Source organism: Megascapheus bottae, chromosome 6, assembly GCF_031878675.1.
Source record: "Megascapheus bottae isolate mThoBot1 chromosome 6, mThoBot2.hap1, whole genome shotgun sequence".
Classification (NCBI taxonomy): Eukaryota; Metazoa; Chordata; class Mammalia; order Rodentia; family Geomyidae; genus Megascapheus; species Megascapheus bottae.
In genome coordinates this window covers 54,001,462-54,019,160 of record NC_143514.1, presented here as the reverse complement: position 1 = coordinate 54,019,160, position 17,699 = coordinate 54,001,462, and the positions used below count along the sequence as shown (strand labels likewise).

The window sequence follows — 17,699 nt, the reverse complement described above, 5'->3', positions numbered from 1 at the left end:
GAAGAAGGGCTTAAAGGGGCCGAGGGAGCCTTGTATATGGGACAGCAGAGTAAGATTAGAAAGGAATGTAAAAAAGGAAATTTATCTATTCTACAGGGGTAGTTGCAGAGCAACTACACCCACCACTGAGATCTGGGAGGGAAAAGACAGGCTGGAATATTCAGGTAAAAATGAATAACTGGCTCCCATATCCAAAAGAAAGGATACAAGTAGTTTGCCTACAACCTGGAGACATACCCTGGGCTCCTCCATAGTGATGCTTGTGGGATCCAGCGGCCATGGGCACCGTCACACTTCCTTTGCCAAGCTGAGTATCTTGGATAAATTGGGCTCCTCCCCATGTGTGGGGGGTTTGGGAGGGACTGGCCCACCTTGTAGAGACAAGGAGGGATAGTTGACTCCCCAGTGTCCCAGCTGTCCACACTTTGGCAGGGTCCAGATGGTGGTTGTAGAATAGGGCAAGCTCTTTCCCAGTGGCCTTCCCTGCCACACTTGAAGCATGGTCTGGGTGGTGTGCGTTGGGCGCTTCTTCTTTGAGGAGCCCGAAGGGCAGCAGCCAGGAGCTGGCAATTTTTCCTATTCCGGGCAGCCTTATCAGCTTTCTTCTGTTCCTCCCGGTTGTTAAAAACCTTAAAGGCCATGCTCACCAGATCTCCCTGGGGGGGTTGAGGGCCATCCTCAGCCTTTTTCAACTTTTTTTTAATATTGGGAGCTGATTAGGAAATGAAATGGGCATTAAGGACCACTATACCTTCTTTTGACTCCGGGTCCAGCTTAGTATAACGCTGGAGTGCCACTGTAAGGCGATCAAGAAATTCGGCAAGGTTTTCAGTGGGTCGCTGGGTAGCCTCCTTTAGTTTATCATAGTTGACTGCATGGTGGGCTGCCTTCTGGAGGCCAGCTACCAAGCACGTTACCATCCTATTTCTGCTAACTCTTCCAGGCACATTATTTTCATAATCCCATTTGGGCTCTTCCCTGGGCACAGCCATTGCCCCTACTGGGAAAGTATTGTCTAGGCAGTGGGTTTCACAGCATGTGCCTAGGCTGCAACCCAAGCCCTTTCCTTTTCTTCAGAGGTAAGGGTAGAGGACAGGACTGTATATAAGTCATGCCAGGTGAGGTCATAAATCTAAACAAGGTATTTAAACTCCTTGGTATAATTATTAAGGTCTTGGGAGTAAGATCCCAGTCGCTTCTCAATCCAGGAAAGATCTGTCATTGAAAAGGGGGCCTGCCCACGAAAAACTCCGTCTGCCCCTGCCACCTCTCACAGAGGAAATAAGGGGGCTGCTGGAGCTGTGAGCCACCAGTGCAGTATTGGGTGTGAGCTTCCGGAGGTGAGGAAAAAGAAGATGAAGGGGGAGGAGAAGGAAGGAAAGGTTCAGCTTGGGGAGGAAGAGCAGAGTCTTCAATGTTGAGCAGGGGATCAGGCACTTTAGGTTTAGGAAGAGGCTCCAGGCTCTTAGGTGATTTGGCAGGGACAGGATGCCCCTGTGCCAGTAGGATAGGGGGAGTTAAACAGGATTGGTAAAGAGAAGGACAAGCATGGAGAGCAAAGAAAGCCTGAACATATAGAACCTCTGGCCATTTACCATTGTGTCGGCAGAAACTCTCTAAATTCCTGAGAATATTATAATCCAAAGTCCCATTTTGGGGCCATTTAGACCAATTGTCTAGACTTTACTTTGGCCAGACACGATTGCAATAAAAGATGAGCCGTTTTGGCTTTATGGAGTCTCTAAGTAGAAGAACATCTGAAGAGCATAAAAGATATCCCAAGGGGGTGTCACGGCTTGGGTGAGACTGAGGAGACCCCATTGTAATAAGAAACACTAAGAGGAAGTGAAGTCTGTGAGGGTGGGGGGTGGTCAGTGAGGAGGTAGGGGAAGAGTTAGTGAGGACATGGGGGGGTCCCAGTTGGTGAGGATACTAGGGAGTTCTGGAGTCAGTGGTGACTGGGGGTGGAGTCAGTGAGGACATCAGGGGTGGAGTCACTGGACATGAGGCAGAGTCAGTGAGACCAACAGGGGGTGGAGTCAGTGAGGACATCATTGGGTAGAGTCAATAAGGATGTTGAGTGGGAAAGTAGAGTGGGGGACAAGGGGGAATCTAATCTCACCAGAACAGATTAGAGGGTGGGGATCTTAAACTAGACACAGGGAGAGAGCCCAAGGCAGGGGTGGGTTGAAGGAGACAGAAAAGAGGCATGCAGGCAGGAGTCACTGAGCAGGTGCAGACAGGAAACATTGTAGCGAATGCACTGCCAGCAAAGGGAAAGGTAGAGGTCCTGGAGTACAATTTCCTGTTGCTTCCAGTGGAACCTAACATATGTGGTATTTATACACAATGCTGCTGTCAGAAAGAATGACATGGCCACATTTGTAAGGAAATGGAAAGACTTAGAAAAAAATCATTTTAACAGAAGTAAGCAAGACTCAAAGGAACATAGGCTCAGTGGTTTCCCTCATTTATCATAATCAATAGAAACCTTGGGCTCTCCTAGCAGAGAATTACACTATAGCAAAACCTAGATACATAAAGACATATAGGATGAAAGGACCTCCAGGATATAGAAACAAAAGCCATATAATGAGTGATTGTTGTCCTTAATATACTATGTTACTTTTACTGTCCCTTATCTCATATTGTTACAGTGTTTTACCTTGGTATCTGCTATATTGTATATATGCTTATTTGGTTATTTGAAATCTGATAGGGAAGGGGGGAAAACAAGATGAGGGGCAGGGTGGGGAAAGGAAATGGGGACCAAGACATGAGAAAGGGTGTCAATGGTTGTGAAGTAATGCACCTTTTATCTGGTGAATATAATGTAACCCTTCTATTAATTACACTAAAAACATATATGAAAAAAATACAGCAAGGAAGCACAGGCAGTACGCAGACTACACCCTTTTTATCCCTAACCCAGCAGGCCCTACCCCTCTGCTCACATTGGCTGAGCTCAGATTCACAATCTGCAAAAGGATGTGACTCAATTGACAGAATGTAATTAAACTTCAAAAACTTCTAACAGGATGTCTTCTCAATTTAATTGTCAGGAAAATGTAATTAACAAGGGCCATGACACCTGGCCAAAGCCACAACACTTCAGAAAATAAAAACAAAAGAGCATTCTCTCAAGATTAGCAGAAATAGGAGAAATACAGGGGAAGGGGTAACAATGTTCAAGAAGTACTCACTACCTTACGGAAGTAACTGTAACTCCTCTATCACCCTGATTTAAAAAAAAAAAGGAGCAGAAAGGAAGCAAACTACTTTGTAGAAGACACTTTTCTAACAGTGAGGAAAAGCACATCAAGTTATTTTCTCAGTGACCTGAATGCACTTTGCTCACCAAAGGTTATCTTTCATTTCATTATTCATGTAAATATAAACAAGAAATCAGGATTCAAGAAGAGAAATAAAATAGTCACAACAAGAAACCAAAACCAGACTGCTACCATAGATCTTTGCAGTACTGCCACTGAAGCTGAGGGTAAGAATCACAGTCCAAGACTCCCTCGTACGGATACAGCAGAAGTTAATATTACCATGCCTAGTGTAATGCCCAGATTTCAGGGTGCCCAGAGATCACCAAGGGGCCCACCGATGTAATGCACATGAGAGTTCTATGGCAAACTCCAGCCTGGGCTGTCAACCATCACCAATGCAGCAGATCTGGATTGAGAGCCCAACCTTCCAGTTGGAGGGGTTTTTATATGGTTACAAGGTTAGGTCTGAGTCCCTAGTTGTGGCTAAAGGCTGATTGGTTACAAAATACCTTTATGTGTATGCTTTTATTGACTGGATGCCTCTACCTGGCCTGTTCAGACCTTGTTACAGGACCTTGTTTTTGAAAACTGTCCGGTTTTCATGGTCAGGCCAGTTTAATCTTAAATAACAAGTTTTGTTTTGGTTCTTTCTCTCAGCAAAGATGAGTTTGTACTTTTACATAGCAGAACAGTTGGCCAAATAAGATAGAATTACTCAGGCTAAGATGGAGTTACTCAGGCTAAAAACTGATCTTTACCCTAAGAATGTCATAGTGCATCCACTCATTATTTCTACCCGTTATTCATTCTTTAAACACATATTGTATGACAGAAAGTAACCTTAACGCAAGGGTAAAGTTGAGAGACATTAGAGTGAAAATATACTTCGGTTTTTTTTAGGAATAGAGATACCAAGAAGGTAAAAAACAATTCTGAAACATGAGTTGTGTAATGAAGCACCTGTCATGTGGAAAAACAAAGAAGGGACACTGAGAAAAAGTAATTAAATAGGTGAAAGTTCAGGTTGGGAGTGACCTCAGAGCCTCTGGAAAAGTCTGGCTTCTGAAGCAATCTGAAGGTCAACTCCTCCTATAATCACCTTTTCCTTTTATGCTCTGCATTTGACATATTGGATTTGACGCTGGGAGAGAATCATGAACAAAATGAGAGTTAACTGAAGATTGAATACGTCTCCCCTCTCCTTGCTCCAAATTACTGAGTGGCTGACCATTCTTCTATCTGAGCCCTTCACCTTGGTGACCTCTTATTCATCTTTAAGATACCATTGTTCTACTTTAGAATTTTCCTTTCCTGCCCTGTGTTTTATACTTTAAAAAAATTTTTTTGCCAGTTCTGGGGCTGAAACTCATGGTCTTGGCACTCTTTGTGCTTTCTTAAGGATAGTGCTTTGCCACTTGAACCACAGAACCACTTCTGGCTTTTTCTGTGTATGTGGTACACAGGGCTTTGTGCATGCTAGGCCAGCACTCTACCACTACCACGTGCCTGGCCCTGGTGGTATCTTTCATTGAAAAGAATAATGATTTGCTAAACTCATTAATATTAACATCACTTTTTGCAAACAAAAACCCACCGGAAGAAATCTGGTATTTTTTTTCTATTTTTTTATTGTAATTAGTAAAAGGGTTACATGATGTTTGCCAGCTACAAGGTGCATTAATTCACATACATTGATACCCTTTCATAAGTCTTGGTACCCATTTCCCTCCCCCCCCCGAAATCTGGTATTTTATCCTTGATATTGCTAAAAGAACTTAAAGTAGTTTAATATTTTCCCCCAAATTATTAACTATTACCAATACTGAAGACTGATCTTAGTGCCTTGTGTTCGTCAGGCTGGAGCTCTCTTATGGAACAGGACTTCAGCACAAGAATTCTATTTCATGTTATTTTAATTACTATCAATACTTGTATGTGGAAAGAAGGTTCTTTCTAAAATGCTCCCTTGTACATACAATACATCTTGATTAAAGTCACTACCTCTATTTTCATTTAAGTACATCAAGTTCCTTGATCATATTTGATTCTTTCACTCTCTCTGCAAAGAGGTATCATGAGAAATTACTGCATAGGATGTGACATCTACCAGATAAAACTATTTGCCCACTTGGGCTCTTCTAACCCTTGCTAAACATAGTTCATTCTCTGAAATTTATTTATTTTTGCCAGTCCTGGGGCTTTCCTCAAGGATAACCCACTATCATTTGAGCCACAGCACCACTTCCAGCTTTTCTATGTATGTGGTACCAAGGAATTGAACCCAGGTCTTCCTGCACGCTAGGCAAGCACTCTACCAGTAGGCCAAATACCTGGCCCCAGCCATTCTCTGAAATTTATAAAGAATTCTCACGCTGCATGTGTGAGGAAAACTGATAAGTGACTTGCCACAGGCTAGGCTGGAAACTCTTATTGTTTTCATTGAGATTGTGAAATGTAGGGATGTAGGGGCCCCAAGGTTTTTATGACAGGCCACAGCGGAAACCTCTTATAGTTTCCTTAACACACTCTCTAGTTTGATGCTTTTATTTTAAAATAATGGGAAAAAATGTTAGCTTTGGCAGTTTCTCAAAATACTAAACATAGAGCTCCTGTATGACCCAGCAATTCCACTCCTTGGCATTTACCAAATCTTCCAGAAACAAGGACATACTAAATCCACTAGCACAATGATGTTCATTGCAGCACTATTTACCATAGCAAAGATATGGAACCAGCCCAAATGTACCTCAGTAGAGGATTGTATGGACAAGATGTGGTATTTATACATAATGGAATTCTATGCTTCCATCGAAAATGACATCGCCCCATTTGTAAAGAAATGGAAAGACTTTGAAAAAGCCATATTAAGTGAAGTAAGCCAGACTCAAAGGAACATAGGCTTCATGGTTTCCCTCATTTGTATTAATTAGTACACATCTAGGACTCTCTTTACAGAGGATTACCATATAGCACAAAACCCAGATACATAAGGCCATATATGATGAGGCAAAATGGAAGAACTCCAGGATATGGAAACAAGAACTATATAATGTGTGATTATTGTTCTTAATGTATTATGTTATTTCTCATCTCTTTTGTGGACCGTTGGTTATTTTAATATTATTAGAGTATCTTACCTTGTAATCTGGTATATTGTATAAATGTTTATTTGAAATAGGAAAGGGAAGTGGGGAAAACAAGATGTAGGTGTAGGGAGGGAAATGGGGACAAAAACATGAGAAGGGGTATCAGTGTGTGAGAAGTAATACATCTTATATCTGGCAAATAAAACTGTAACCCCTCTATTAACTACAATAAAAATATGAAAAAAAATGTTAGCCTTGGAATGGACCAGAAGCCAATGGATTTCCCTGAGTGGTTTGAATTTCTTCCTCCCACATCTTAAGGCAGAGTGCCTTGTTCAAACTTAGCTCTCTGGAGCCCCAGCAGCTGGACAGGTGTGGGGCATCAGAGGTCATGTGGGTAAAGTATGTTGGATCATGTGGGCTACATAACACTGAACTGGAGTCATGGCACTCAAGGCAGATGCTATGTACTTCTTCAGAAGGGGTGTATCCTCTCTGTCTTTCTGAACCTCCATTTTTCTCCTACCCCTCTAACTCAATCCAAGGAAAACAGGTACATTTCAGAAGTTGAATTTATTACAAGGAGGAAAGAAGATAGAGAAGCTTCTGTAAGAAATTCGCAGGAGCTGGGTGTAGTTGCTTACAATTTTAATGGAACTACACAGGAGACTGAGATCTGAGGTCGAAAGCCAGCATGGGAACAAAAGGACCTGAGACTCTTATCTCCAATTATCCTCTAGAAAACAGAAGTGGGGCTTGGCCCAAGGGTAGGGTGTTAGCCTCCAGCTGAAGAGCTTAGGGACAACACCCAGGCCCAGGGGTAGGATGGCAGCCTGGAGCTGAAGAGCTCAGGGAAAGTACCCAGGCAGATTTCAAGCCCCATAACCCAAACAAAAAAGAAAATTGTCAGGTAGATAGAAACCTCTCAGGAGACATAAATACCCATGGAGAGGTCAGATGACCATCATGCAGAGACAGAGCAAGTATGGCTATCCAAGGTACACATACCATAATCTCAGAGGACAATTACTATCATGTGTTTTTATTACAGTGGAAGCAACATAATTAAGCACTATAATGAACAAGTAATATAAATATAAACACAGAAATATTTGAATATTGCAGTATGCCAAATCTCTGAAATGCCGCTCAGATCATAAAAATGGGAAAAGAAGAGACACACAAACAGCACCAAACGTGGTGGCCCCAAATTTCCTGTGTTTGGACCAAGGAGACCCCTCTTAAATTCTGATCTTTGAAACCACAAAAGACTAGATTTCTGTCACAAACATCATTGTCATTTATTATAAAGCACTTGAAAACATAGATCTGTAAATAGATAAGCTCAGCTCAGATCAGGGGCAGAAACAGAAACAACCTGTTCAGGCTCAGCTAGGTCCCAGGGCAGTCAGGTGATCAGGGGTTATGAGCATAGTCTTAGGCAGGTAGACTGGAGACAGATAGTGAAGTAGGTGGAGCAGCTGGACAAAAGTAGGAGAGCAAATGGAAACCAAGCAAAAGAGCCAGAAGCAAGACTCTAATGATATCAAGCAGGTTGGAAGAAGGGCAAGTGGGAAGAGAAAGCAGGCTGTATAGAGATGGGCTCTGGATAGGACCTGGTGACAGGAAGACAATGCAGGAAGCAAGCTGTCATAACTTCTTGTCCCCAGCAGGATTAGCAGAGTTTCCTGAGTCGAAGGTGGATCCCATTCTTGGACTTCAACACAAGACGAGGGATGAGGATGGGGACCCTGGTGGGATCGGGCAGCAGCTCAAAGCGAAGCAGGGTCAGGGCCACGGCCACCTTCAGCTCATTCATGGCAAAGTGTTGCCCAATGCAGTTCCTAGGAAGGCAGGGACAATGGAATGAGATGTGGCCTCAGAGCCTGACCTGGGCAGGGCAGACACGGGATCCTGAGACTCAACCCACAGTGGGACATTCAGAACCTTCTTTCCTGAACCTAGCATCCTGCCTCTCCTTGCAGGACACACACACACACACACACACACACACACACACACACACACACACACACACATACATACACACACCTCTTCATTCTTGACTTCCTTGACCCTCTTGACTTGCTTCATCTTTTTCAAGAGCAAATTTTGCATCCTGCTCTGATAGGAGTGAAACCCCTGTTAGGGCACAGAATGTCCTGAATTGACAGAATCTACTGCTGTTGATGATGGTAGAGTGGGGTAATGGTTAATTCACTCCCTCTCCTATAGTTGTTTGATTCCCCTGTGTGGAGACTACTGGTCAGTGCCATGCTTCCTGTGATCACTCTCTATGGGGGCAGAGGACTTAGGACTAATTCCTACAGAGCACTCATGGAGGAGTAGAGTAGCTCATGAAAGGGGCACAGGATCAACCATTCTCCAGAAGGGGACAGGAACAGAGCCTAGTCGTTGAGTACTTTCCTAGCATGCACAAGGCCCTGGGTTTGTTTCCTCAGTAGCACATATACAGAAAAAGCCAGAAATGGTGCTGTGGCTCAGGTGGCAGAGGACTAGCCCTCAGCAAAATGAGCCCAAGAGCCCATGCCCTGAATTCAAGACCCATGACTGGCAATAAAAAAAAAATTCTTCAGGATCATCTGATCCTCCCTGACTTAGTCCACCAGCATCTGAAACCAAAGACATTTAATTCTGCTACAGAAAAACCTCCTCTCATCACCTTCAATCCCCTCTCCCAGACTTCTCTGGTCTCCATGACCACCTTCCCTCTACTGCATAGGACAGAGTTTCAGATACCCTAGCTGCATCCCAACCCTCTCTGTGCTGATGTCCCTCCCACACCACTCAGTGCCCAGGGCCACTTCCTACCACATCTCATGTTGAGGGCACTGATAACAGACTCCCTCCACCTCAGCCTGACATGCTAAAGGTTCAGACCATTGACTATTCGGCCATATCCTTCTGCCACTTGTTTCTTCCCCTTCATGATCACCAAGGCACCATCTGAATTCAAAGACTGTGCACTGTGCCCAACTATGGGATGTTTCACAAGCAGCACAATGGGTGAATGAGTGTGAAGGAATGAAGGAATGATGTGTGTCTTGTACACAGGTGTAGAGTTCTGAATTAGTGCTTTGCTTCCTGAGTCCAGGACAGAAATCTGTATCTCTGTATTCCCTTCCCTTAGCAGAGCATAGAAAAGTACAAATCTTACTAACTTGTGTGAATTCATGTAATTAAATTTAAAAAATAAAGAAAACACAATAGGATACTTGCATTGTACAGGTTTCAGACGAATAATTGGGCTACTTGAAACCAGCTTGGGCAAAATATCCGTGACACTGCTATCTCCAGTTAACCACCAGAAAACTGGAAGTGAAGCTGTGGCTTCAAATTGTAGAGCACCAGTGTAGAAAAGAAGAGCTCAAGAATAGTGCCCAGGCCCTGAGTTCATGTCCCAAGACCAGCAAAAATATTGTTTGTTACAGAACTCTTCACTCAGGAAAATCGTCCATGTCTTAATTATTTGTAGAATTGATGGCAACTCATATTCCATGTAAACATTTCTGACTTTCACAGCAGCCTGTCAGACCATGACTGTCCAGCCAACAGCTATTTCAGCACAATTTGCTCTTATACACTGCAGAATCATTTTTGTATCATAACGAATAGTGATTTCTCTCTGAGAGACTACTGTCTTCATTCTTACTCCCCCATTCTTAGTCTCAGTGCATCGTGGAATTTTGGTGTCGAAATCCCTCTCTAAATTCAGAATTTTGCTAAATCCCAAAATATGTTAGAAAATATTCCCTGGGATTCAATGACTGTAAATAAGAGGAGTTTCAAATACACATGGCTTCAGATATGGCCTTCTGATTCTACATTTACACAAATGTTATGAATTCAGTAGGAAACTGATAGCTGTATTGAGAAAATGAAAAAGGACACACATCTGCCCTTTATGATATCTGACAACAGAGGAAAGAAACACCCAAGGGTTAGGTTATATGGGAAGATAAAATTATGGAAAATGTGCACTCCAAAAATGGTATAAAACACCAAACTACAGTGAAACCTGGAACCCACATGGACACCAAGGTTTCTCTGGTCATTGGAAAAGGTAGAGGGTCAAGGTGCTACAAACATTAACCAATAAAGGCACAATGGATGCCTATGAAGTAATGCACATTCCATCTGGTAAATATAATGTAACCATTCTATTAATTGCAATAAAAATATATAAAAATGGCACAATTGAAGTTGCCATACAGGAAACTGCAAGGTCATAAATACTGCTGTGTGCCAGGAGTCTCCCCTTTCCTCACAGCTAGTCGAGGCCAGTCACCTCTCACCTTGATCCTCCAGAGAAGGGCAGAAATGAGTGGCTATGCCTGAGAAAATCTGGTGCAAACCGGAAAGGGTCAAACAACTGTAGAGAGAAAACAAGGACTCAGAAACATGCCAGTCAAGTCCTGCTTCCATCCTAGGAAGGGACAGCCTGCCTAGATGTGGGATGGATAGGAGGTGTTAGTCCTAGGTGTTAGTTTCCCTCCCCAATTGCTTCCCAGGTCCCTCATACCTCTGGATTTGGCCACACCCTCGGGTTATGATGAAGGGAATAAAATGAGAGAGAAACCGAGACACCTGCGGGGCAGAGGGGAGGCAGAAGGAAACGTTGATGCCAGTGGGTAAAGCTGTGGTCCCTCATTCAGCAGGGGCCATGTGTACACAAATGGCCTGGGTACCAAAATAATCCCTTTGAGCAGAATTATAGCATTGGTGGGAGGTGGATGGTGTTAGAGGTGGTGCTTGGAACTGCACCCGCTTTGGCATAGGAACAGAAATCCATGACATAGGCAAGACATCAAGGAATTACTGGGAGCTCTGTGTAATAAGAAATGAATGAAAAAAAAAGAAAAGAAAAAAAAAGAAATGAATGAGAAATCACACTAACCAAGTATGTTCCATCAGCCTTAGAAAACATGCATTAAACCATCCAATAAGTAGAATTAACCCTCTGTAGGTAACTTTCTTCAGTTGCTTTCTTCAGTTTCAGTTGCTTTACCCTTTGATCATTGGGGTCCCTGCCATGCAGAAAGAGCTGCTGTCACACCAAGTCCTCCAACTTAATTTAAGGATTGTGAAAACTTTGTGCATGTTCTCACCACTTTCTCCAGGGCTACTCTCTTAGCTCTGCTAGTGCCTTTGATTTCACTTCTTTCCACAAGCCAGGCTCCTTTCTGTTTCCCTTTCCTTCATTCTCTATTCTTGGTAGCTGTCCTGTGGCCTCTTTAGTGATTCTCATTGCTACTCCTACCTTTATTCCACTTGGGTGTATAGTCTGTCCATGGGGTCACAAAAGGACCTAGTAATTCCCTTTCTTACTGTGGAATATATAGAGTTTTACATCTAATTGATGATGAGCAATGAAATTCCAGAATCTCAGCAAGGTCCATTCCTTTCCTATGATCTCACAGTTCAATGAGTGGGGGTGAGTTCATACCAGGTAGGAAGTAGTTTAATAGATGTTTTCCTACTATGGAAGACATCTTAGACCCACATAACTCCTTTTCTATCAACTGGATGTTTCCATGGACATTGTACATGTTACCTTCAAAATAGGATCCCTGAACATCCCTGATTTAACTTCACCTATGGAAGGATCTTTGGCACCCTACCCACTCTCTGATTCTCTATCTGGAGTCTACCCAGAATTTGGGGAAAACATGATTTTGAAGTTTAAGTGACGTTAAGTTGGGCTAGACATTTTCATTCCGATCATTCTAACTTCAAAGCAAGAATTCAAATGACTTGTGAGGAAAGGGAGAATCACTGCCTCCTAGCTGCTACATCACATGTGAATCTCTGACCCATCCTGGTCTATGCTGAGTGCTTGCTGAACCAGCATGGGAAGCTCATACCTTTGGGTAAGGAGCGTCCATCAGGGAAGGTGACAGGTTTGCTCAGGTCTCTGCTCACAGTGGGTACTGGTGGATAGAGTCTCAGGGCCTCCTTAATGCACATGGTTGTGTAGGTCATCATGTCAAGGCTTTCCCTGAAAGGAAGTGCATCTTCAGACTCAGGCAGGGCTTGAGAAGACTGGAGTTTGCCCCAGTAGAGTGGTAGGGCTTTCCTACACATTGAGCTCTCACTCACCAGGTGACAGAGGCTCCATCTCCAAGGAGGCCCTGTACCTCCTCCCTGCACTTTTGCTGGTGTTCAGGGTGTGTGGCCAGAGCATAGAAGATCCAGGAGAGGGCACTGGCTGTGGTGTCATGACCCTCGAACATGAACGTGTCCACTTCAGCACGCAGGTCCTTGTCATTCAAGCTGCTTCCATTCTCCATCTAGGGGAGTTTAGGGTCAGGAGAGAAAATGTTGCCTTGCGCTGAGTTTCTCCACGAAGCCTCAGCTCTCTGCCACAGGCACTCACTTTGGCAAACAGTAGGATGTCCAGGAAGTCTAAGCGCCTCTTCTTCCTGACCTTTTCCAGCTCTCCCTCATCTTGCAGCTGAGCCTTCCTCTGGTTGATCACCTTGTCTGTTCCAGGACAAGAGTTACCAGGCAGACAGAGACAGCTGGTCCAGCACCTCCCAATAGCCTTCCCTTTGCCCAGTCGGGGTTCTCTATAGGAGCCAGGGTACATTTGGGGAGGGCTGTGAGGGTTGGGGATAGAGGTCCAACCCTCAGCTGTGGGGCAAAGAGCACAGAACCCCTGGTGAAGGCTGCCAGGACACACCTTATTTAATATCAGAGTACTGTGATACTGATAATTCCTGTATGGTACCTCATGTCCTAATCTCTCAGTCTGCATAGCTTATGCTACCGGAATCCTCTACAAGAATGTATATCTAGCTCAATAGAGGTATCTCTGTCTGACTGTACCTCGGGGTTAAGTGTGGGAAAGGCAGAGAGACAGGAGGAGGAGACAAAACCTGTATGCTCATGGGCAAGCTGGCAAGCACGATGATGAGTGCGGCCACTAGAAGTCAAACTGTAGATGACATCATTCTGGTGGAACACATTCCTCAGTCGGTCAAAAATCAGGTTGTTCAGATCCATAACAGCCTGGATGTAAGATTTGGAATTCCTGAGAAACAGAAGGCACAACGCACTGAGATTTGGGTATCTGACATAGACAGTGTGAAGAGAATCCCACAAGGGGGAGAAGAGACAACACTGAGAAATATCTAAGCCTTATTTGAAGGGCCTGATGCAGATGACAGGACATCCAGTGTCAGAAATTAGAGGTGTGTGGTTGGGCAGCAATGGCTCAGGTCAGGAAGTGGAGGCTCCCATTAGTTCTGGATCCAAGCTTGGGTTTTGTTTGTTTTGTTTTTCTTTTTCAGGTGAGCATTGCTGCTGTCCCACCTGTGTCTCAGGTAGTAAGTCCACATCAGTTGATAAGAACAAAGACCCTGCAAACAAATGTCACTGACCTGTCTACCTGGATACACTCTTGGTGGCCGAAGGCACATTTCATGATGCTATCCAGAGTCATCAAGGAGATGGGTTCAAAGATCTCCAGAGAGTTGTCCTGGACGCTGAGCTTCTCCCATTTGTCCTGTGTCAGGAGGGGACATTGACAGTCTCATTTCCCCCCAGGAATATCTGTGCTAACAGGCCTAGGATCCTCCCCTTCAGAAAGTTATGAGGAAGAAATGATGCAGTCTGACTATTTGTCACAAATGTCATTACAAAATGGAACATATATGCATTTTCCATATTTTGAATGTTGAGCTTTAGTTGTACCATTTTTGCATTTTTGAAAATGTCCACACTGTAAATACCCTCCTATTTCCTGAAAGTTTGGTAAAGTAGACTTGAAAAATTGGGATAATCCAATTATGAGACACAGTTATCATTGAAAGGAAATCCTGCACTGGTCTGCAGGAGCAGTCCTATTGGTGGCTATTTTGGACCTCAGTTCTTTTTCACTCATGGCATTTACTGAGCACTGTCATGTTGGAAGTGATTGTGGGGTATTTTTGCCTCTAGCACTATGGGCCTGTGTCCATCTCAGTGTATGTACCCTGATGATTGAGGATACCCTTGGAAGGTACCAATGCTATCAACTCTACCATTATCCAGTCCAGCTGGGGACAGATAGCTGACTTCTGATGGGGGTTTCTAATGCCCCAGTTCACTGGGCTGTGAAGGAAGGAGAGGGACCTGCATCTACCAGGATGTATTCTGAGTGGAACAAGAGGAAATTTGGCTCAATACTCGTGCCTGGATTATGTTCTTTTATTTATTGCTAAGGATCCAGTTCTCACAGCAATTGGCTTGATAGTATCCATTTATGTGAGTGTGTATGATGGCTTCTGTGTTACAGAGTAGAACATGAGTGTGTTTTGTGATTAGGAGTGTGGCCATGAGAGTGAGAGACAAACTCACCAGCATCACTTGGACAGAGTCCACCATAATTCCCACATAGGGCTTCAAGATATCATAGTGGAACGCTGGAGTCAACATGCGCCGGTGCTCAAACCAAGTCTGCCCATTCAACAGGAGCAAACCATGGCCTGGGAAGTAGATGGACACAAGATTCACCATGAGAGAGAGAGAACTGGGGAAATGACAGGATGGTGTGAGAGAAGTAGATTGTGAGAGTGCTGTGAATCAATCAAGAATATGGAATTTCTTGTATAAATGCCATAAGCAGTGGCACCTTTCAGAAATGTGAATCTTCTAATTGTGCTTGTGCATCTGATAGGATATACAAGAGGGCTGATAGGGAGGGACTCCAGTAAGTACCAAACTGAGCATGTGTGGGGGTCACTGGGTGGACATGTAGAAGGAGCTGAATCCCAGGAGACCTCAGGGCAGACTTTTTAAATTGTATTTTATTGTTAGGGTGATATCTAGAGGGGTTACCTTTACATTTGGCAGCTACTGGGTACATTTCTTCTTGAACATGGATATCCCTTCCCATGTTCTTATCCCTCTTTCCTCTCTCTACTCCCTCCCAATCATCTTGAGATTTTTTATTTCTACAGTAAATATCAACATAGAAGTATTGAAATGGAATTTCTATTCTGGGGTTAATCTTGACAGTAATAATCATTTGCTCTCCGTAAGGCTAAGTGTAGATACTTGGTGAACCTATGTGAGGAGTGGTTACAGTTCTAGTTAACATGTACTCACCAATCCATGGAGCCACGAATTTATAGATACCATGAGATTTGGGGTCTGAAAAGTAAGTAGGGGTTATTAATTGAAAACAAGGGAAATAGCAGTATATGCTGACCATGGGAAGACAGGATTTAGATTTTTGTCTGCTTGCATATTTTTTGAAAAATTGCGGTTTGTAAATTGTATAAAGGGATTGCCTTGTGACACTCCCCAAAATGCATTCAATATGTCCTTATGAAATTCTACTCCTCTCATATTCTCTTTAACCTCCTTTTCCCTTCTTCAAACAAAATACCATTTGGTTTTGTTATCCTACTTGCAAATAGGAAATTACTTGGCACTATTCATCCTCATTCACCCTCTTTGTTAACCCTCCCTGTTCTCACCGTTGCCCATCTCCAAAAGGTCTGTTTTAATCTCCTTCCATTCCTTTATTTTTAGTGTATATTAATTATACCAGTGGGTGCTAACCTAATATTTTAGACATGTATATGTTAAGCTTTTCTCAGCAGAACCCTCCCTTCTTCTCTTTTTTCCCATTCCAACCTTCAATTAATAGCTTCCATTGAACTTCCTTGAACTCTATACATACACGTGATAATGAATTTCAATTTTTTATCCCATCCCTACAGTTAGAATCCCAGCCATGACGTTTTAATCACTGTTGTGTTGACAGCCTGTTTATTTCCTGTCACTTCCCATTGCCCTCCTATCCTTTTCTGTCTTGTCATGATAGTCAGTTAAACATAAGTCCTTATGTTCCAGAAGCTGAACACCCCAGAAAATGGGATGGTAAATTGGTGACAAAGATAGACCATGTCTTCTCAATGCTAAGGAATAACAAAAACTTTGAGGATTTTCTAAAGTGGGTAGTGAGTTAGTCATTCATAACCTAGGTCAGGGAAATTGGACTTAATACACCCAAGTCAATGTGGACATGAAGTTAGCTTCTCATAATTGAGGGAATCTACATAATTGTAGATTTGAGGAAATTTACAGAACCTTTAGTTAAAAAAGATGAAAAACAAAGTTGAGCCCTCATTCATGCTTTACTATATAAATTCTAAGTAATATTTTTTGCTACATACTAGATTATAACTTCAAGAATATACTGCTGGGCAATTATTTAGGCACAGATAGCTAAACCTCCATTTCTTTCTGTAATGTCAAGATTTGGGGCATGTGTGAAGAACGGAAGAGCTATTGTTGGTGGGAAGGGCTTAACTCTTACCTGATCTCCCCAGAATCACCTTCATGTAGTCAGGGTCATAGATTATGAAACGAGCTTTGCTCCCCCAGAGCCAATATGGGCAGGCACCAGGGAATTTCTCAACTCTTGAGAGAATCTCTTGAAGTTCCTGATCATTGTTGACCTGATATCATTGTAAAGAGGAATGATTAAACGTAATTTAGGTTAAACACAGGGATACATTCTGAATATCTCAGGGACCTCCTGAACTTTGGGCAGCAAACCATCTAGAAGGTTGATTCTTGGATACCAGCTACGCCTTAGTGCTTAGTTCTAGGACAGGCAACAGACCTGCTAAAGGAAAGTATGTGGCTAAACAGATTAATAGCAGAGCAGGTTCTCAGGGAGGAAATGAGCTCTGTATAACTGGATAAGCAGAGCTAGAGTTATATATTGTTTCTTAAAGGCTTGGTGCTTTGTCCTGTGGATTGTTCGCCAGTTTCTGACATCCCTGGTCTCCCATCTCTTTCATCTTTCTTACCTTGTGCCCAAAGAACCAATGGGAGGGTGGTCCTGGGAACTGCTGGAAGGCTTTGAGCAGCCACTTCCTTTGCAGATAGAATTGAATGGCCTTGAAGAGCAGCAGAAGCAGTCCAAGAAGGGAGGCCACTTGGAGGAGCCCAGAGATGCTGCCCAGGAGCTTATTGTGGCTCAGTGCAGGGACTGTCATTGTGCGGAGGCTTCTGGATCACTGACTGCTCTTCACTGTGACCGATCCATAAAACCTTTCATGTCCTGGGAAAATTGCCCCACCTCCCTGTGGGAGGGAGAAAAAGCACATAGCTTTACCTCAGAGTTTCGAGTTGATTAACCAGGAACATTCACCTTGGAAAACAATGATATCAAAGCACTATCAGATGGCCATAGTCAATTAAAATTTTCTGTTCCATGGGTCATTTTAAAATATTTATTGGGGGGGGGGAGGCTGGAAGTTTGGCCTAGTGGTAGAATGCTTGTCTATCATGCACAAAAACCTGGATTCATTCCTTA

The 17,699-nt window shown here is 43.3% G+C and overlaps 1 protein-coding gene across 1 annotated transcript; it reads right to left on the bottom strand.

Moving 5' to 3' along the window:
- Positions 1-10,673: 10,673 nt before the first annotated feature.
- On the bottom strand, positions 10,674-17,379 carry LOC150061874 (cytochrome P450 4A6-like). Its single transcript, XM_090334906.1, has 11 exons — positions 17,191-17,379; positions 16,692-16,833; positions 15,473-15,517; positions 14,723-14,850; positions 13,765-13,889; positions 13,261-13,415; positions 12,759-12,865; positions 12,482-12,672; positions 12,247-12,380; positions 10,905-10,969; positions 10,674-10,754 (listed from the first exon to the last, which is right to left on the bottom strand). Exons 1-11 carry the CDS (start codon positions 17,377-17,379, stop codon positions 10,674-10,676), a joined length of 1,362 nt encoding a protein of 453 aa, XP_090191032.1.
- Between the last annotated feature and the right edge of the window lie 320 nt (positions 17,380-17,699).